General features: G+C 48.7%; 1 protein-coding gene across 2 annotated transcripts; it reads left to right on the top strand.

The window, feature by feature from the left end:
• Nucleotides 1-307: 307 nt before the first annotated feature.
• Nucleotides 308-20,162, top strand: LOC118221483 (serine/threonine-protein kinase tousled-like 2). 2 transcript variants are annotated; one of them, XM_035406603.1, is made up of 21 exons: nucleotides 308-1,092; nucleotides 2,760-2,842; nucleotides 4,232-4,303; nucleotides 4,971-5,040; nucleotides 5,217-5,260; nucleotides 5,893-5,991; nucleotides 6,319-6,420; nucleotides 6,735-6,827; nucleotides 7,035-7,145; nucleotides 8,926-9,062; nucleotides 11,161-11,313; nucleotides 11,814-11,880; nucleotides 12,269-12,366; nucleotides 12,929-13,010; nucleotides 13,273-13,364; nucleotides 15,850-15,939; nucleotides 17,017-17,186; nucleotides 17,677-17,815; nucleotides 18,769-18,880; nucleotides 18,995-19,102; nucleotides 19,822-20,162. In XM_035406603.1, exons 2-21 carry the CDS (start codon nucleotides 2,762-2,764, stop codon nucleotides 19,993-19,995), a joined length of 2,094 nt encoding a protein of 697 aa, XP_035262494.1. In that variant the 5' UTR covers nucleotides 308-1,092; nucleotides 2,760-2,761; the 3' UTR covers nucleotides 19,996-20,162. The 2 variants fall into 2 exon arrangements, with proteins under 2 accessions (XP_035262494.1, XP_035262495.1); XM_035406604.1 differs by lacking the exon at nucleotides 5,893-5,991 and having other exon boundaries at nucleotides 309-1,092.
• Nucleotides 20,163-20,472: the final 310 nt, after the last annotated feature.

Below are 20,472 nucleotides of genomic sequence, written 5' to 3'. Positions count from 1 at the left end.
GGCTGCCCAATCACATTACTTAATAACTATTAGAATAAAATAAGTGGAATTTCTTAGCTGTAAGTCCTAACGTTGGACCTATGACTGAGGTGCGTAAAATGTCACAGAATGATACAGCACAAAGAACAATATAGGGTAGTGATAAAAGAGCAACAGTAACAGAAATGCGAAATGCCATATGTGCAAAGATATGCAAAATGCCATTTGTGCATCCAGTGTTTTGCATTAACTTACACTGGCCAAGATATTGTGCTGATGTATGTAAATTGCGATTTTGAGCCGTGGTGAAGTTTTCGTCAGGGACATCGACTCTCATTATATCAGTTCCAAATTCGAGTCAAGTCTTTCATTGGCGCGAGTAAACACTTCAGGCGCGGTGGGGGGAAACGATTCGACAATCTCACGAGACAGAATGAGATTTACTGATTATTGTTTACATTGTTTAAAAAAATAGAGAAACGAACCGAATCGATCCGGATTAGTTGACAAGCTACCAAATAGGCCGAATTGATCGGAAAGAGGTCATTTCCGCGGCACGCTGCAGACGAGAGATGAGGCGAAGACTGTTTGCTGACTGAACCTGCTTTACATCGACCGAACTCTGAGAACCAATGAGCCCAGTTAGCTAGCTAAGTTGCTAGCTAGCTAGAATTAGCAAGCTATCGATCTGGATTTATCCTGGGAAGAAAAAAAAGAATAGCCAAAGCTTGGATATATAGTTTAGCGACGCACTTTTCTTGCTCCAAATGAACGTTTTTAGGTGAATGGTATTGTCGGGTCCAGCGTGAGCCGAGGTAGAGAACGCCTGCTAGGCTGGGGCCCACAAAGAGCGGAGGCGAGTAAGCCCGGGGTTACCCGTGCAGGGGCAGCGGCAGAAAGGGGCTTGGGAAATCCCGAGGATCTCTAGGCCTACACACGACTCTCCATCAGCCCCCAAGGAACAGGGCCTGCACTGCTCACTCTGGACTCCGAATCTGGGAGAGGACGGGGATTTCGACAAGGCCTCTGGTGAAAGTGTTGGGGCTGTTTGGAAGGGGAAAGTGGTTGATACCCGGAGAGACCCGAGGCCCGTGAAAAACGACACCGCTGCAGGTAACCTAAACGATGTGGCTAGCTGGCTGGCGACAGGGGGATTATAACCTCGTCTAATGTTTATTGAGGATGGCGATGTACGTATGTATTTTGTGTAAAACGAGAGGGAAGACACCACAAAAAAGCTCGCTTTCTTTGTGACAATAACCTCGACAAATATAACGTTTAACAAAATTATGCTGTTGTCTAAACGAGTTGGCTAGCTGCAACGCCGAGATGAATCTGAAGGATATTGGGAGAGGTTTTATTGTCTTCTTAGTATGGTAACTTGGCTGGCGAGCTGACTTGACTATTATGCATACATAGTTTAGATACCGACAGATCAAACGAAACTCATTTCCATTGCGTTTGTTCGAACAACAGTGCGTTGCAGTGGTATTTATTTATTTAGTCGATTCGCTAACGACGTCTGGTCAGTCAGCCAGCCAGCCAACTATCATCATCTCCATTTTAGGTTGTTGGATGAAATGTGCTAGCGAGGTGGCTAGCTAGGTAATAGTGAGCCAGTTAGCTGGCTAGTAAGCTAGTATTTTCCTTCAGAGATGGCTGTCTGTTTGTTTCATCTTTATGGGTTTAACTAAATGTATTACGTTAGTAAAAAAAACCTGGCCAAGTAACAATACCACGGAGTCGTAGCTAGGATGCTTGGATCATAAACTGCTTCAACGTTAGCTGAGCACTGTACTGTAACTTAGGTTAACTGGTTAACTAAAGTAAGAGTGTGGGGTTTTTAAACGCCGTTTTACGCCGTCATGTATACTTTATACATGTCCGGGGTATTTGTACATGTCTATGAAAATATCTTGTGTCGCTGTGTGAAAACCGACTTCATTTGCAATAGTTTATCAACGCAGTAAGTTAGGTAACGTTTGCAAATTGATTAGTTTAACCTCCAATCACCTTGTTTGGTTGTTGGCTAAGTAACATTACCTAAAGGGCTTTGCATGAATCATTCAGTGTGCATTCTGCCCGAGGAACAGTTTCGCAACAGATTTACCTCAATACAAGAATAGTTTAATGGTTTCAGAAAATGGTCCTACTTTCTTGCTTCAAAAACCCGTCGATTCCCATGGATTAATGTATGATACGCTCTTAGCCCTGGTAAAGACACATCTCTTCCTATTAAAACTGGGTGTGTGATAGGGTTCACAGCTGTTCAGACTCCATTGCACTTGGGTCCATTTTGGGTCGGTATTTTTGGAAAGAACTTTCTAAAATCGGTGAGGGACATTCTTCCTCATACAACCTGCCCCCATTAGCTTTTGTCCCAGAAGCCAAATCTGATATTGCGCTCAATATAAAATAGCAAAGGGCGTTTGAAATATTCTTTTACTGCATCATTTAATATTATGGCTTGTATTGTCTGGGAGGGAAAGGTGATCTACGGTCCTTATGGTAACAAAGCCAAGTAAAAACCCCCTTAAATAATGTCACAGATCGATCCTCGATTGTGAGAGCTATTCCTCCTGAATCTCGGGCCTTCCACTTTAAGTGACTTTGCGCAGTGTCGTGTAGATGGGCTCTCTGTCGAAAGTGGACCGATCGGTGTGGCCCTCCATCAGCCGCGTAGGCGCTAGGCGCGCCATGGCTAGGCCCGCTCCGTTAATGTTAGCGCCGCTCTCTTGACTGCGGCCCATTTGTCTCCCTGCCCTCCCTTCTCTCCGCAGACATGATGGAGGAACTGCACAGCCTGGACCCGCGGCGGCAGGAGCTGCTGGAGGCGCGCTTCACGGGCATGGGGGTGGCCAAGGTCTGTGAGCTCCGCCCGGGGAGGTCCTCCTGCTCCCCCACCCTCTGCACGAACCGGGCCGTCGCCGGCGACGACGGGCTTTTCTTAACTGTCGCCGCTTTAAGGAAATTAGGGGGGCTGGCAGGGGGACCACCTCCCTTAACCCCTAACACCCCCCCCCCCCACACACACACACACACACACACACACACAATTCCTCGCTCCCTGCATTCAGCTTGTGTATAAATGGAGACCTGAGGCTTTGCGGCGGGCTTGCTAAAATAGGGGCGCGGGGCGAGGGGCGAGGGGCGAGGGATGTCCCTCCGTTTGAGTCTGCGTCTGCGGGGTGCCGGCAGGGCGCAGGGCTGTGGAGGCGGTCGCTGCGCGGGAGCTGAGCCGCGGGCAGGGTGCCAGGCCCCGTGCGTGCGTGGCGGTACGCTTGCGTGGCGGTCCCTGCCCCCCCTGGCCCTGGCGCTCCGTCGGGCCGTGCCGTACGGGGGCACCGTCTCCGCAGCGCCTCGCTTTGGGCCGTCTCCCCCTTTCTGAACGCGGATGTCGTTCTGAGACCCGGCTCCCGGGGAAGCGTCGGTTAACGAAGCCGCTCGTGCTCAAGGAGCCGGGTGAGTCAGGAGGCTTCTCCTGGGCTGACGGACAGCCTGAGCCCTGGCGTCGCGTCGCAGCGGATCGTGCCACCCGGTCGCACGCCGGCTAGAGGACGGATGCCGTCGCATAAAATGCTTCTCCTGCCGCGGCGCTGCGACGCGGCGCTGCTGCGCTGCGTGCCTCCTCCGCCATTTTGCAGCCGCTGGCGCGCGGGCCGGAGTCGTCCTTCCCGAGCTGCGGCCCCCGCTTTTAGCGGCCAGCTGAAGAAAGCGACCGCAGTCGAACAAACGAGATTAAAAATCGGAGCACTCCGGTGGCGCCTGTCTCGGTTTTTAAAATGGTTTCCGTTGGCTTGTTCCTGAGTCCTGACCTTGGGCGCTGTGTTATCTGTGTCAGCCCCCCCCACCCCGCCGCCCCCACTGCACCGGACTGCCTGTCAGTTCTCGTCTTTATCCCGGTTGCATGGTTACCAGCCGGGCAGGTGCCCCACCCTGACTGCACTGCTGTTGCCTTGACAGTGTGCTGCCGAGGCCGTCGCGTCTTATTGTAGCACGGGGTGATCAAACGGGGGTACGCCTTTCCAGGAGCCATTTTGTTTTCATTTCAGTTTGACTGCTCTGGTCTCTTTCGAACCGTATGTTCTCGTGACGCAAAGTCATTGAATACGTTTTAAAGGCATGTAAGAGGACAGATACAGTTACCGTCGCCGCTACCTGTGTCAGGCTGGTGAACGCGGGCTCTTGTCAGGGTTCACTGGTTGATTTGTGGTGTTTCTTTTTTTTGTTTTGTTTTTTTTGTCTTTTCCAGGGTTCGGCGCACAACGAGTCGTCCAATCAGAGCCTGTGCAGCGTGGGCTCTCTCAGTGACAAGGAGCTGGAGGTCTGTTTAAAACTTCTATTCCTGAACCTTTCCTTGGTATTATACGTACGGGTAGTGGGCAAAAAAATGCCGTCTATTTGCGAGCAGCATGTGGATATGGTGAATTCTGCGAAACCTGCAATTATCTTGACATAACAGATGGCAAAGTATCATGTTTGTTTTGTGATGTTTGTTCTTTTCACAGATTATATAAATGTTGACTCAAACTAACTGTACTTAAATAGAGTTTAGTTGAATGAGAGAATGTACAAATTGGCTACACTTGTTTAACTCAAAATTGTCTTTATGATTCGGTGGTGTGGCCCTGTGTTTTTGAAGCTTAGGTGTCCCTTATTTTTCAAGCACTTCTGAAGACCCCTGCCACCCGAAATGCACATGCAGGCACACACACACTCACACACTCGCACTCACTCCATCTCTCCCACTTCACCCGCCCCTCAGCACAGTCCCACCAATGGATAACATTCTCATGTTTCTGTGATGTTGGTTATCACCGGGCTTTAGTGTTGCCACAGAGTTCTGGGGATGTTATGTTTTCACCGGGTGGTCTCTGGGGCCTCCAGTGAAGTGGACCATGGAGCTTATTTTTGTGTGTGTGTGTGTGTGTGTGCCTGTGTGCGTGTGTGTGTGTGCATGTGTGTGTGTGCACCTGTGTGTCTTTTGATAGACACCGGAGAAGAAGCCCAATGACCAGAGGACGAGGAAGAGGAAAGGAGAACCTTACGATGGCAGTCAAGGCGAGTTGTCCCCCCCAGTCTTATTGAAGCGATGCATCTGCATTATTGAAGGAACATGTCGGCGGTGGAGGAAGAGGAGGAGCCGCTGTCTCTGTTCCTCAGTCTCTTCCACTCGTGTATGGTCAAAGCCCATTCCATCCGTTTTGATTGTTTTTTCTTTCCCTTTTTTTCCTCAGGGAAAGGAGGAACAAGAGGGCATAAAATTAGTGATTATTTTGAGGTGAGTTGAGGCTTGCTGAAGTACAGAGCACCCGTTGGCCCTCAGCACTGTAGGCTGCTTGGAAAGTGCGTATGACTGATGCTGTATGTGGAGTTCCTCCCATTATTGAGAGAATAGCATACAAAACACCAGGCTACGTTCTCCACTGGGTTAGGGTTAGGGTTTGCTCTGTTTGTTTTCTGTGAGGCTTTTTCGCTCACCATTCCTCTCTGCTCTGTTTCTCTCTCCCTCCCTCACCACCTTCACTATGTCCCTTCCCATCTCTCTCTTTTGCTCTCTCCCTACCTACACCCTTCCTCATCTGTCTGCTCTCTCTTTCTCTCCTTCTCCCTTCCCATCTCTCTCTCTCCCCTTTCCTCAACTCTCTGTCTCTCCCTCCACCCTCTCCCCATCTCTCTCTCTCTCCCTTGTCCCTCATCATCTCTCCTCCCTTCCCATCTCTCTCTCCCCCCCTCTGTTCTCCCCCACTCTCTCTCTCTCCCCCACTCTCTCTCTCTCTCTCTCTTTCTCCCCCACTCTCTCTCTCTCTCTCTCTTTCTCCCCCACTCTCTCTCTCTCTCTCTCCCTCTCTCTGTCTCTGTCTCTCTCCCCCTCTCTCCCTCCCTCTCTCTCTCTCTCTCCCTCTCTCTCAGTTTGCGGGTGGTAGTGGTCCTGGTACCAGTCCGGGTCGGTGTGTGCCGCCAGTGGTCCGCTCCTCCCCCCAGCACTCCCTCTCTAACCCCCCTGCCTCGGTGAGCGCTGGCTGTCTCTGCTCTGTCTCTCACTGCTGAGGGCTGGGTCTCTCACACACCTCACTCAGCCTCTCCACACTCTCTCTCTCTTCATGGTCCCGCTGCAGAATAATGACTTGTTTGTGTCAGTAAAGTCTGTTAAATGGTGTGTTTGATATATCTATTACGTGTCTCCATTCTGGAAGGTTGTTGGCCACTGATTTAGTGTCTCCTTCCCTGCCTGTGTGTGTTTGTGCATGTGCATGTGTGTTTGTATGTATGTCTGTCTGTGTGTGTGTGTGTGTGTGCGTGCACGCGTGTGTGTGTGTGTGTGTGTGTGTGTTACAGGTGCAGCAGGGCAGCCCTTCCTCCGTAGGCTCTGCTAACACAGACCACTCCACCAGCTCTCTGAAGCCCATCTCGCTCCACACCGCACACAAAGCTACACAGGTACCCCCGCCATTTCCCCTCTGTCTCCGCACTGTGTCCCAACCCCCCCCCCCCCCCCCCCCCCTAAAATCGACTCACCTGAGCTGCAGTAAGAAGCGCATGTTACCTCAGGCTACCCCAGGCCTCAGGCTGGAACGCACCGTGGTTATACAGACCGAGCGGTTTCAGATTTTGGGCATCAGGCAAACGAGGAACGCGACAGCGCGAGTGCGTTAGCCGCCGCTTAAAGAGGCCGCAGACGCGCGTTCCCCTACACGCTCCCTGCGCGCTCTGCGTCCTCCTGCTGCAGCCGCGTGCTCTCTCTGTCTCCGCAGTCTGACCTCACGATAGAGAAGCTGACTGCGCTGGAGAACAACAAGAACTCGGACCTGGAGAAGAAGGAGGGGCGCATAGACGACTTGTTACGGGTGAGTTTTGCGGTGGCTGGGTAACTTAAAGTTTGGCTGGCGGGTCAGGCAGGAACTGCGAACGGGGCTGCTGTGTTTGCATCCATTACGGCTCAGGGCGGCCTCGACTCTTCAGCCCGGCTGCCTGAGCCAAAATGGAGTCTGCTGAAATAAAATGCAATGCAATGAAATGAAATGAAAGGCAGCTTCCTGCTGTCGGCACCCCAGGCGAACTGCGACTTGCGGCGGCAGATTGACGAGCAGCAGCGAATGCTGGAGCGGTACAAGGAGCGGCTGAACAAGTGTGTGACCATGAGCAAGAAGCTGCTGATCGAGAAGGTGACTCACTCGCACTCTGGCTTTCATCACCGTCGCCGGGCTCCGCTGTCGCTCTGTAGTATATCTGTGTGACTTCTGCAAGGTCATGTGTCTCGTTAGCCGCGTTTCCACCGCAGGAACTATACCCCGGAACTAGGAACCTTTTGAGGAACTAGGGTCTAAATTTAGTTCTGGGGGCTTTGTTTTACCCCCCAAGACGTTCCTGCTCGGGGGGTAGTACTTTCCGAAAGTACAGGAACCTTTTGGGTGGAGCTTGCAGCGCTGAACATTTCTGATTGGTCGAGTACTCGTAGCGTTTGTGTTGTATTTATTTTCCGCCATTACCCGCCATGTTTGAAAATATGCAGCGGCAAACCAATTTATTTTCATAACTTCAAATCAAACTTGTATGTTATGCGGCGCAGTAGCCTACTTTTGGTTATAGCCTATCAACGTCTTGGAATTATAACGTGTGCTCTTCTGTTATTTTCTTGCTTTAGTATTCGTTTTATAAAATGCTAAGCATTCGTGCTGGGACAGCATATTACGTAGGCTACCAAAACATTCAAACGGATTAATTCGGTTGCTGAATATTTTCTTCCGGATTTTCTTTGTTAGCCCGTTGTAATTGACTCAAAACGTTTGATACAGTTATGTGAGGTATGCGGTAGTTCTGCATAATTATCATTGGTGATACAGTACAAGCAAACTGGAAATCACCTTCCGCACTTTTTATCCGGGTAAAATAACAGGTTAATTCTAGTAATCTTCCCTTTAGCTTTTTCAGACTGCCGTAATTTTACTCAATTTTACTGCCATTTTTCAATTCCACGAAAAGACCAGGAAGACTATGGACTCATTTATGGTGCATGGTTCGCATCTGGAGGGCACACTTCGCTGCTCGGCTAGCAGTAACTTCGAAGGAAAGCAAACGGTGGCTGTACCACTACTAATTTACATTTTCACGCAAGTCCGAGTTTTCGTTCTATTCTTGTCATTTTGCGATTAGCCTATATGGAATTGACGACGAGAAAGTAATAAAACAGCTAATTGTTTACAACGTGTGCATGTTTTCTGCTGTTAATGAATGTGTTTGAGAGGATATATGAAAATCAATAAATACAAAAGTAACCATATATAGTCATTGTTGGTAACCCGTTGTATATAAGTGGAATAAACCCCTCCGGGCTGTCCCGGTTATTAGAAAATAATGTAGGCTACTTCGGTGGTAGTATGGGGTTACAGAAGAAATCATATGACAGATGGACCGACGACAACGTCAGTGGGCTAATTTGCCTAATCTTCGCGGTACTTTAGACCCCGGTGGAAACACAGACAACCATTGGCTGAAGGAACCTTTTAGTTCCTGGTAAAGTAGTTCCTGGGACTGAAAGTTCCGGGTAATTTTGGTGGAAACGCGGCTTATATAATTGGGGGGGGGGATACTGAGAAGGGGCTAGTCCAGTGAAGCCCAACCCTGCTCCTGGAGATGTACCGTCCTGTAGGTTTTCATTCCAACCCTAACACAGCCACACCTCATTCAACAGCTGGAGATCTCATTGAGGCGGATAGTTAGTAGAATCAGGTGTGCCAAATTAGGGCTGAGGTGAAAATCTACAGGACTGAAGGTCTCCAGGAACGGGACTGGGACGGCCCTGGGTTTGTGGTTTCTCACGCCTTTACCGCCACGCGATTCGTGACGCCGTTCCGTCCCAGTAAGCGCTGTTTACCGGGGTTCGATTTGTAGTGGTCTGTGACGTGAAGGCTGACCCGCGTCTCCCCCCCCCCCCCCCCCCCCCAGTCGAAGCAGGAGAAGATGGCGTGCCGGGACAAGAGCATGCAGGACAGGCTGCGTCTGGGGCACTTCACCACCGTGCGGCACGGGGCCTCCTTCACCGAGCAGTGGACGGACGGATACGCCTTCCAGAACCTCATCAAGTGAGCCTCCTCCTCCTCCTCCTCCTCCTCACTCTCCTCTCGGGCGCCAGCCCCACCCCCTTCGCTTTTTCCCTACTGGTTCTCCTCAGGCCGGTACCTAGCGTCAGGGTGCGGCTGTGGGTCTGCAGCTCAGCCTGATAAAGCGGGCCTCGCGGGTCCATCTGCACGTGGCCTCAAAGCGCCGAAAGTTTACATTCAAAAAATTCACCGGCAACATCTCTCCGAAATGAATCCCGCGGCTACTCGCAAACATCTGCAGAGCTTAATTTGTGAATGGTTTCATCAAGAACTACTACTAAAAATGAAATTAGCAGAATTGCCCCTTTGTGGTGTCATATCACAAATATGTGATTAGAATGTTCTTAACCCTTCCATTATGTTGAATATTAGTATGTATTTTATGTTTGATGTCAGATTGACCCCGGTGGTTTAAACTGACACAAAATTATTGTAATAGAAAATTGGCACCTTTTGTGTTACCTTCTTAATATCTCTAAAATGATTAGCCCTTTATTCCTAAATATTACGAATTTGTTGAGAAACTTCGCATTTTAGAGCCTGAAGTTGGTGGAGAAAGTTTGAAACCAGTATGGTGAAGTGCCTACGGAATCACCCACAAAAAATTTACAACCTTTTTCATTTTTTTTATTTATTATATACAGGTACAGAGCCTGGGGGTAAAATGACCCCAAGTTGGTACATGACTTTTGAAAGCAGCATTGTTTATTGCATGTTTAGTATTTAATCCCACCCAATTAGGAAATGTCATACGGTATCAAGATGAAAAAACAAGGTTAACTGGTTATTACAACATGTCACACTGATGGAGGTCAAATTGACCCCTAGGAAAACATCAGGCTTTTCACACTGTGCTTAACCCTAGGCTAAATGCATTCTAGAACTGTTGTAACCCTAGGTTAACACACTTCACCCTGGCGTGTTCCAAAGTGGGCTAACCCAGACTTTAACCTAGGGTTAGCTGGCCCTGCTTCCGAGCACGGTTATCCCCAAATTTTTGGGGTTATCTCTGTGAACAGGGCTAACTGTTGCCAATGTGAATTGAGGTTAGAATAAACAAAGAGCGTGATGATATATTTCTGTACTTCAAACACGGCACCTCTGGTGTAATTGTTTTGGTTAAAAATGAGAGGCAGCTAACGTTAGCTAAATAATAATAATAATAATAATAATAATAATAAAACAAAACCAAGCAAAAAAAGCATGTCTAAACAAGTAACGAAACAAACTAATTGGTCCCAGGAGGAGACAAATTTATCTATTAGTTTGTAAGCTGAGAAATCCATTCAAAGTAAACTTGATGGCACCTGTAGAAGTAAACTGGATTTTTTGACCAGATGTCTGCAAAGCTGTCAAAGGCAGGGATATATGAGGTCTGCTGATCAGCTGTGGGGGGGAAAACTAAAGAGATGTAAGAGAATACAAACAAATTAAAGACTGTAATGCAACATCGGGAGCAGCGAGTAAATGCGTTTCATTCTGGAATGCAAACATTGGTTACGTGTTTGCACTGACATTTAACACGGGGCTAACAAGAAGCAGTGAGAATCATTAACTTTGGGTTCAGACCTAGCCATGGGTTAACAATGTACAGTGTGAAAAGGTCAACTTCAAACCCAGGGTTACAGATAACCCTGGGTTAAACTATGTGCAGTGTGAAACGCGTATTTGAGGGAAGTGTATCTGAGCATTCTAATGCTGACGTAACACTCTGGCAATTGAAAGCAGTGGAGTTCTAGAACACTGAGAATTTAGAAAAAAACATTATAAAAAATAAAAAAAACCTAGTCTTCAAAGGGTTAAAGGCTTGAGAATTGTCGTCCTTTTAAATTAAACGAGTCCTAAATAGCCGCGCTTGTGGGGACATCCAAAAACCATAGCGTTGCTTCACGCAGTGGCGGAAATCCAGTCGTGTAAATCGATCGAGTGCACGCACGGGGGCGAGACGTACGCGGAGGGGCGTGGTTCTCCTGCCTCTTACTTCACGGGACCCCCCCCCCCCCCCCCTCCATTCCCGCCGTTTGTGCCGTGTCGCTGACCTGTTGGATCTGTGTCCCCCCCCCCTCCCTTCCCCCCGCAGGCAGCAGGAGAGGATCAACTCTCAGCGCGAGGACATCGAGAGGCAGAGGAAGCTGCTGGCCAAGAGGAAGCCGCCCGCCATGGGCCAGACCCCGCCCCCCAGCCTGGAGCAGAACAAGCGCAAGAGCAAGACCAACGGCTCGGAGAACGAAGCGTAAGGGCGCGGCCCTGCACAAGCAGGCCCGGTCTCACAGCCTCTGTTTGTAATTAATAATAGCAATAACAATAATATGGTTATTGTTGTTATTATTGTTTACATTATTCATGTATTGTATTCACATAGCATGCTTATCAAACTCTTAAGCATTTTGCAGCGATGAGGGGGAAACTCACCTCAGCCACTACCAATGTGTAGCCCCTACCTGAGTGATGCACGGCAGCCATTTTGTGCCAGAACGCTCACGACACGTCAGCTGTGGTGGAGAGGGAGAGAATAATTTTAGCCAGTTAAACTGGGGGATATCGGGTGGCATCTTTTAACAGTTAATTCAGGGTTATCCTGAGAAGAACTGAGAGGCCCAGAACAGTGAGGGAAAAAAAGTCTGTCTTTTGCAAATTGTCATTACCTTCAAAAAGCACTTGTTTTCTCTGTTGATGAGCGCTCGCTTGTGTTCTTATGAGGTCATGACCCTGCTCTGTGACTGGCTTCCACAGGTTGACGCTTGCAGAGTATCACGAGCAGGAGGAGATCTTCAAACTGAGGCTGGGACATCTAAAGAAGGTACCCAGCATCCCTCTCTTCTGTCTGTGACCTCCTGTGTGTCAGGGCGTGTGGATGTATCTTTCCCATGGCCTTGGTTCCAGAGTTTTTCTCCTAGCTGATTGTCTGGCCCAAGTGTCCAGCTCGAAAGAGTTTTTGTGTTCGTATCTGTCTCTGTGTAATCAATGTGCTTCTGTCGGTCTCTTTCTAATTATATTTGTTTATTAGGCTTTATGCGATTGACATACTTTAGTCCATCCCTCTGCATGCCTGACATTCTTTTGTCCATTTGTCCACCCCCCGTGGATGACTTTGTTGTTTGTCTGTCCATCTGCGTGTCTGTCTCCGACGCGCTTGGTTTGCGTGGCTAACGTGTCCGTCTCTGACGCGCTTGGTTTGCGCTCCGCAGGAGGAGGCGGAGATCCAGGCGGAGCTGGAGCGGTTGGAGCGCGTGCGGAACCTGCACATCCGCGAGCTGAAGAGGATACACAACGAAGACAACTCACAGTGCGGCCCCTTTCCTCCTACAACCGCTCTCTCTCTCTGAGAAACGAACGCCGCGTTAATACTTCTTTCAGTCTTAAGAGTGGAAATGTTACATTCGTAAGCTGGAATTTCATTAGACTCCTTACATTCATTGAGCAGGCGCTCTAAGTGACTTGCAGTGTAAGCGACCCTCAGTGTAAGTGGGTTTGCGTGAGCGCAGCGGACCTGTATCTCAGCTGGCCTGTTACATTACAGGCATTTAGCAGATGCTCTTATCCAGAGCGACTTACACAACTTTTTTACATAGCATTTTACATTGTATCCATTTATACAGCTGGATATATACTGAAGCAATGCAGGTTGAGTACCTCAAGGGTACAACGGCAGTGTCCTTACCCGGGAATCGAACCTGCGACCTTTCGGTTACAAGCGCAGTTCCTTACCCACTGTGCCACACTCCGTCCAGAGTTGCAGGTCGTACGCGGCCGGGTGCTACAGACAGTCGCTTAAACGCTCTGCTTGTTTCTACGGCTCGGCGACGATGGCGGTTTTGACGTGTCCCTCTGCGCGGCTGTGTCTCCAGGTTCAAAGACCACCCGACGCTGAACGACCGGTACCTGCTCTTACACTTACTGGGCAGAGGAGGCTTCAGCGAAGTCTACAAGGTGAGGCCTGTCTTCGGTGCTTTTGCGCAGATCACCCAAAATTTACGGATCCCCTCTGAGTGTCATACCGTCTTGTCCAATGGCTTTAATGTAGCTCCACACTGCTGCATGTCCCTCACATTAAAGACCCAGGATACCATGCTATTATCCCATTGGGTGGCGCATCACAGCTGCTTGTACTGGTCACGTGAGGGGCGGGGGGGGTGGTGATTGGTTGATTTGTAGAGTGCTTGGTTACATCGTCTGTCTGGATTCGCCGCAGGCCTTCGACTTGACGGAGCAGAGGTACGTGGCCGTGAAAATCCACCAGCTGAACAAGAACTGGCGGGACGAGAAGAAGGAGAACTACCACAAGTGAGTGCGCCGCCGCCGCCGCCGCCGCTGCGGTCGCGTTCGCGCGTCACACGTCGTCGAGCGCGAAGGACGCCGCAGAGCAGCGCGCGCTAACCTCAACCGCGCGCCTCAAACACCTGCTTCCCTTTACAGATGTTCTCAAATGTTAGGCCTTGAGACGCACCAGACTAGATTATAGCCCCCCTCTCATTTTATCGTTTTGATGTACGTTGCCTGCTACACGTGGGGCTCAGCACAGTGTTTTGTCTTCCGTTTCCTTTTATTAATCTTGGCTCCTTGTGCGTATGGCTTGATAATGTGGACTAGGCCTGTGCCGGTAACCGAACTGGAATAATCGGTTAACCCTACTTAAAAGTAACCGTGGTTAAACGGTTAAACCGGGGGTGGGAAATCTTCCTTAGCCCTTTCACTTGTTTCAGTTGGAAACATTCGCCACACACATTCGTTACTTTTTCAGTTGCTCGTAGATGACTTGCCATTACAGTGTAAGCAGTAACGTTGTGCAGGCCTGCCGTAGGCCTACAGGTGATTTAAGAAAACTAAAACTGAATGAATCTGCATGAGTAAACAGACAGCGGAACAGCAACCTCGAAGTAACGGCTCTGAGCAGCTGCGTTTCTCCTTGACAAGAATAACATCATCCGCTTTAATTAAAATAAATGTGTTGTTATTGTAAGTTACCACCCTACATGTTTATAAGCGCTAGTGTGCTGCGTGGGAATAATAGCTGTAGGAGTGTCTTATGGTATCTGCAGAATGACAAAATGAACAACGGTTAATTGGGTTTTACCGTCACAGGGACATGTTACCACGGTTACTTTGTTACTGTCACAGGGGCATGTTACCGCGGTTACTCCGTTACCGTCACAGGGACATGTTACCGCGGTTACTCCGTTACCGTCACAGGGGCATGTTACCGCGGTTACTCCGTTACCGTCACAGGGACATGTTACCGCGGTTACTCCGTTACCGTCACAGGGACATGTTACCGCGGTTACTCCGTTACCGTCACAGGGGCATGTTACCGCGGTTACTCCGTTACCGTCACAGGGGCATGTTACCGCGGTTACTCCGTTACCGTCACAGGGGCATGTTACCGCGGTTACTCCGTTACCGTCACAGGGACATGTTACCGCGGTTACTCCGTTACCGTCACAGGGGCATGTTACCGCGGTTACTCGTTTACTATCACAGGTTGGCAGATTGTTGGCACGGCCCTTGTGTGGACCAGCTTGTTTTCAGGAACTACATTTGAGGCTCTTTCTCAAGAGACTTCCGTGTTACATTAACCGTTGGTCTCCCATAAAGACACGCTTACCGCAACTTTATGGACAGTGCCGAGCTGCATGACTTTGTATTATGCTATGTGTATAGAGTTCAGCTATTTTAGCTTTTATGTGATCTGATATGTGTAGCCATTTGCCCTCACTCCCTGATAGTAGAAGGCAGTAGTGTGCTGTGCCCATTTTAAATGGAGAAGAAAACATTCAGGATTCTACTGCCAGTGTTTTGAACCGTGCAGTTCCACTTTGTTTAAATAATACAGCTCGCAAACACCAATTTATAAAGCAAACCAAAAGAATTTAAATGACGTGTTGCTATCCAGTTTTTTCAGGGAAGGTTACAAGAACAAGCATTAGTCCTTTGGTATATTTAGTTTTCATTTGGTAGTTAATGACTTTCTCATAAACGCACAATTGGGAAGACTCGTGCTTAATTTGCCATTTAGAAAATCTACTCATTTCCGTTGTGGAATGTGTATTGTGGTTGTGGAGCAGTATTTTCATATAAACGTTTTCCCCTGTATCACTGGAAGATGGTTGATTGTGTTAATATCCCTGTGTACAGATTATGTATATAGGACTTCATTCCTGTTTTATATTAAATATATGTACAACAGTATTTGTGCTTTCTGCAATCACTTATTTTAGCAATTTACCACGGATATACCACTATAAGCTATAATTGGTGAGATTACTACCACAATATATGAAAGTAACAACATATGCATTTGAGAAAATGGGGAGAATTTTTCCTTGGGTAGGGATTTGATGATATTTCACTGCCAGATTTGGTACATGTTTTTGACTGGCCCAGCCTCTATGTGTGCAGCCTGACATTGCTGGGTCAGAGACACTCCCACATGATATAAAATCTGGCATTCACATTTATAATTGTGAATAAACGCTATCAAATGAATCTGGTCATACGTATTAACATCACCGTAAAAGCTGCTTTGGAGTTACTTGAAGTTTATTTTAGTGAAGTAATACTTTAGTAAACCCAAAAAGTGACACACTCATTTAATGTACCCAAATTGGGCTTTTGCTTAGCAATGAGTCATGTGCCTCTGGCGCTTTTCCTCTGCTTGTCGATCGTCATCGGTGCTTGTTGGCAGAGGTGAACGCAGTGGGTTTGCAGGGTGCATTGGATGCCTGTTGTGATGATGTTTTAACGGTCTGGTTTTTTTTTGCCGTTTACTCAGACACGCCTGCAGGGAGTACAGAATCCACAAGGAGCTGGACCACCCCAGAATAGTCAAGCTCTACGACTACTTCTCGCTCGACACCGACTCGTGAGTGGCTGCTGCAGCGGGGGCGAATAATCGAACCCTTTTGCTTGTATTTGTCCTTCTCCCCATTCAGTTGCGGTGGACGTGAATGAACACCGTGGTGTCCATCTTTGTATAAAAATAATTAGCAATTTCAGACACTCAAAACAATTCACCACTGCAAGCTACGGTTGTCTTTGAGCCATCTATTTCTATGCTATGGAGTGATAGTGTCACACTGACTGGGAGAAATGACTACAGATTCCAGCATGCATCAGGAACATTTGTTCAGAACCACTTTGATCCCAGAATGCAGTACAATACGGCACATGGGTCATATCTTGGTATTTTCAATTTTACTACTGATGATTGTCAAAACAAGAGGTTTTCACCAATTGCTGATGTTTAATCATATATCCATTTTATTCAAAGAGAATGGTAATATGGCTGGCTAATTGGTAAAACATTGCTTAGATGCCATTTATGGCCAGTAGCATAGTATGGCCATTTTCTGTTAAAGGAGAAATCACTGATCTTGTGAATTCATACGCATTTTTAGTTTAGTTAGTTCAAGTTGAATGCATGTGTTATCTGTGTGACATTATAATAGATTGTCATCTGTTGGTGTTGTACTAGTAGGCCAGCTGTTCCCCAAACGTGCGATGAATGTTCATTTTTCTGTTGCCATTTTAATTGTTTGTACGTTGCGAAAGAGTTACTTAGACGTGTTTTTGTGTAAAGGGTCACACAAACAGTCAGCTAATTCCCATTTTAGTCATGGGTTTAATGGATTTAACCAGGTCAAGTCTCTTGCCATTTATGTGCTGACGTGATAAACTGCATTGCAGCGTAGGATCTGAGGCTGTCGTATTAATAAAGTAAAAAAACTCTAAAAATTTCTTCCATGAAAAATTGCTGACACGAGTAGGCGCACTGGGTTAAAATAACTAATTAAATTTTAGTCTTTGGTAACGGATGTTCTTGACAGACGTTATTATCTCTGTATGGGCACTGCAGCAGAGTCTCTCATCTTGTAAATTTTGCCACGGCTGGGTCTGCCCGCGCTTGCCGTGACGGTGGCCCGTTTTTTTTTTGCCCCAGGTTCTGCACGGTTCTGGAGTACTGCGAGGGGAACGACCTGGACTTCTACCTGAAGCAGCACAAGCTGATGTCGGAGAAGGAGGGGCGCTCCATCATCATGCAGATCGTCAACGCCCTCAAGTACCTCAACGAGATCCGACCGCCCATCATCCACTACGACCTGAAGCCCGGTGAGTCCGCCGCCGTCGCCCGCCTGCAGCCCAGGCTCGGCTCGGCTCGCCGTCCAACCTGGCAACCCACGGAAAAGCTCACAGGCATTTAGTGGGCGGGGCTTAGTGGGAGAGATGGGGTGGAGCTAATTATGTAATAAAGTATTACAATATTGCCTTTCTTGAGATAATATGTCTGGTGTAATTTAATGTTGTATTGTGTAGCAGTCACCAAGACATGCAAAACCTATTACTTGGCTTGATCATTTCTAATAACACAGAGTTGAAATCTATTGCTTGGTCTTAATGAATGGGCTCTTTGCTCTTATTTTGAAAACTGATGAAAAATGATTGAAAAAGGGTTACAGATCTGCAGCTGTTAGTTTTTTTTATTGTAAACGCTGGTTCTTTGTGTCTAGCTTTGTGCATGGATCTTATTGTTTCATGACCAAGAAGGTGCGTGGGTGCAGTTTGGTTTTTTTACCGTTGGTCTCTGAATAAATCTGGGCAGGTAACATCCTCCTGGTGAACGGGACCGCCTGCGGCGAGATCAAAATCACCGACTTCGGCCTCTCGAAGATAATGGACGACGACAGCTACAACTCGGTGGACGGGATGGAGCTGACCTCTCAGGGAGCCGGGACCTACTGGTGAGAGCAAGCGAGCGGGCCCCGTCTCACCATCACAGATGCACAGTGGACTCTACAGGGGGTCTACTGTTCATTTGGTGCTAAGCTTGCTTTGCTGATGGAATCGGAAAAACGGTAAAATTGGGAAAACTGGAAATTTAAAGTTTACGGATTATTCTCTGTGGTAAAAGGCTTGTGTGTCAATAAGTTCAATAAGTGAGTTTAAGTGCATTGTGAACCATCGGTTTGTGAAGCCGTGACATTGTACAGGTTATCTGTTTGAATACTTATCTCTGCTCGTTTGGGAATTGAATGTTGCCTCCGACCTGGATCAAATACTTATTTTAAATGCTTACATAAACTTGCTAGTGCATTTCAAAAGAACTCGTTCGGGTTTTTGAGAATTTTCCACCAAAATATACGATCACAAGAAAATCTTATTCGTATTTGTGAAAAGATATTTCTTTTAAATTGTCAGTTATCGGTAGGAACAAGGTTCCCACACGTCCTGGAAAACCTGGAATTGTTTAAGGCCTATTTCCAGTCAAGGAAAAGTCATGGGAAATGAGTCATTTGCCTAAACGGCTTGGAAAACGATTAGTTGTCTTGGAGAGTATTTTTCGTGTAATGTTATAGACAAAAACCATGGGTGCCCTTTGCGATCGCGATCTGAAATCTCCCATAACCCCATTTGCGATCACAATAACAACACCCCCAACACCCCCACTCCCCCCCCCCCCCCTCCACTCCCACCCCGTTTGCGATCACGGTGTCCCCCTCTGTACAGCTGCTGGTCACGTAAAATGTCCTGGAAAATAATGGGTGAAAAGCGTGGGAACCCTGGGTTTCACTATTTCAGATAAATGATGAGACCCAGGTCAGGTGACCCCTCACTGACAGCAGTCATCTGTAACCTCACAGTGATTGGTCAGTGGTGTGAGTATTGGGTGTGTGACGTTTTCCCTCACTCGCAGGTACCTGCCGCCCGAGTGTTTCGTGGTGGGGAAGGAGCCGCCGAAGATCTCCAACAAGGTGGACGTGTGGTCGGTGGGGGTCATCTTCTACCAGAGCCTGTACGGCCGCAAGGTAGGGCAGCCGCCGCCCCGCTCCTTCTTCTTCCAAACGCGACGAGCGCGGACCCACAGCTCCGCCTCACTTCCTGTTTCTGTTTATCGGTCCTCCCTCCGTCCCCCGTTGCAGCCGTTCGGACACAACCAGTCCCAGCAGGACATCCTGCAGGAGAACACCATCCTGAAGGCCACGGAGGTGCAGTTCCCGCCCAAGCCTGTCGTCTCGCCCGAAGCCAAGGTACTCAGCCCGGGGCGCGCGCACTTTTCTGCTGTTACACACACATGGTATGGACCTCCACGTGGGGACTCCAGCGTCATGTGTGTGCCAAGTGTGCGTATGTGTGTGTGCCATGTGTGTACCTGCGTGTGTGTGTCTGTGTGTGTGCACCTGTGTGTGTGAGTGCTTGGATGTGTGTGTGTCTGTGTGTGTGTGTGTCTGTGTGTGTGTATGTGTGTGTCTGTGTGTGTGTGTATGCATGTGTGTGAGTGTGTCTGTGTGTGCGCACCTGTGTCTGTGTGTGTGTGTGAGAGTGTTAGTGCTTGGATGTGTGTGTGTGTGTGTGTGCGCCTGTGTGTGTGTGTGTCTATGTGTCTGTGTGTATGTGTATGCATGTGTGTGTGTGTGTGTGTGTGTGTGTGTGTCTATGTGTCTGTGTGTATGCGTATGCATGTGTGTGTGTGTGTGTATGCGTGTGTGTGTGTGAGTGCTTGGATGTGTGTGTGTCTGTGTGTGTGTGTGTATGCATGTGTGTGAGTGTGTCTGTGTGTGTGCACCTGTGTGTGTGTGTGAGAGTGTGAGTGCTTGGATGTGTGTGCGTGTGTGTGTGTGCGCCTGTGTGTGTGTGTGTGTGTGTGTGTGTGTGTCTATGTGTCTGTGTGTATGTGTATGCATGTGTGTGTGTGTGTGTGTGTGTGTGTGTGTGTGTGCACACCTGACTCGCGCTTGGTGCCCCTCAGGCCTTCATCCGCCGCTGCCTGGCGTACCGGAAGGAGGACCGCATCGACGTGCACCAGCTGGCCAGCGACCCCTTCCTCATGCCCCACATCCGCAAGTCGGTGTCCACCACCGGGACGCCGGGCGGGGCCATGCCCTCCACCTCCGGCTCCTTCAACAGCAGCGCCTCCAACTGAGCCGAAACGCCTGCCCATCCCTCAGCGCTCCGCAGAGGAGCCCGGCCACCCGGCCCACTCCCGCCGACACACCGCAGAGAGAGAGAGAGAGAGAGAGATACAGGGGGAGTGTGAGAGAGAGAGATGCAGGGGGAGTGAGAGAGAGAGAGAGACAGAGACTGGGGGAGTGAGAGAGAGAGAGATGCAGGGGGAGTGAGAGAGAGAGAGAGACAGAGACTGGGGGAGTGAGAGAGAGAGAGACAGGGAGAGAGAGATGAAGAGAAAGGGAGAGAATGAGAATGAGAGAGACCGAGAGCAGGAGAGACTGATGGAGAGAGAGAGAGACAGAGAGACAGGAAGAGAGTGAGAGACAGCGACAGAGAGAATGAGACGTAGAGAGTGAGAGGGCCCAGGTGCAGAGAAGGGGAGGCCCAGGGCGCAGTCCCAGGGTGAAGTCCACACACCCTCCCAACCAAGACCTGCCAAACTCCCAGGAGC

The sequence above is a fragment of the Anguilla anguilla genome, chromosome 2, assembly GCF_013347855.1.
Source record: "Anguilla anguilla isolate fAngAng1 chromosome 2, fAngAng1.pri, whole genome shotgun sequence".
Taxonomy (NCBI): domain Eukaryota; kingdom Metazoa; phylum Chordata; class Actinopteri; order Anguilliformes; family Anguillidae; genus Anguilla; species Anguilla anguilla.
Note: the sequence above shows the minus strand (reverse complement) of the source record. Positions and strands in the feature narration are given on the sequence as shown.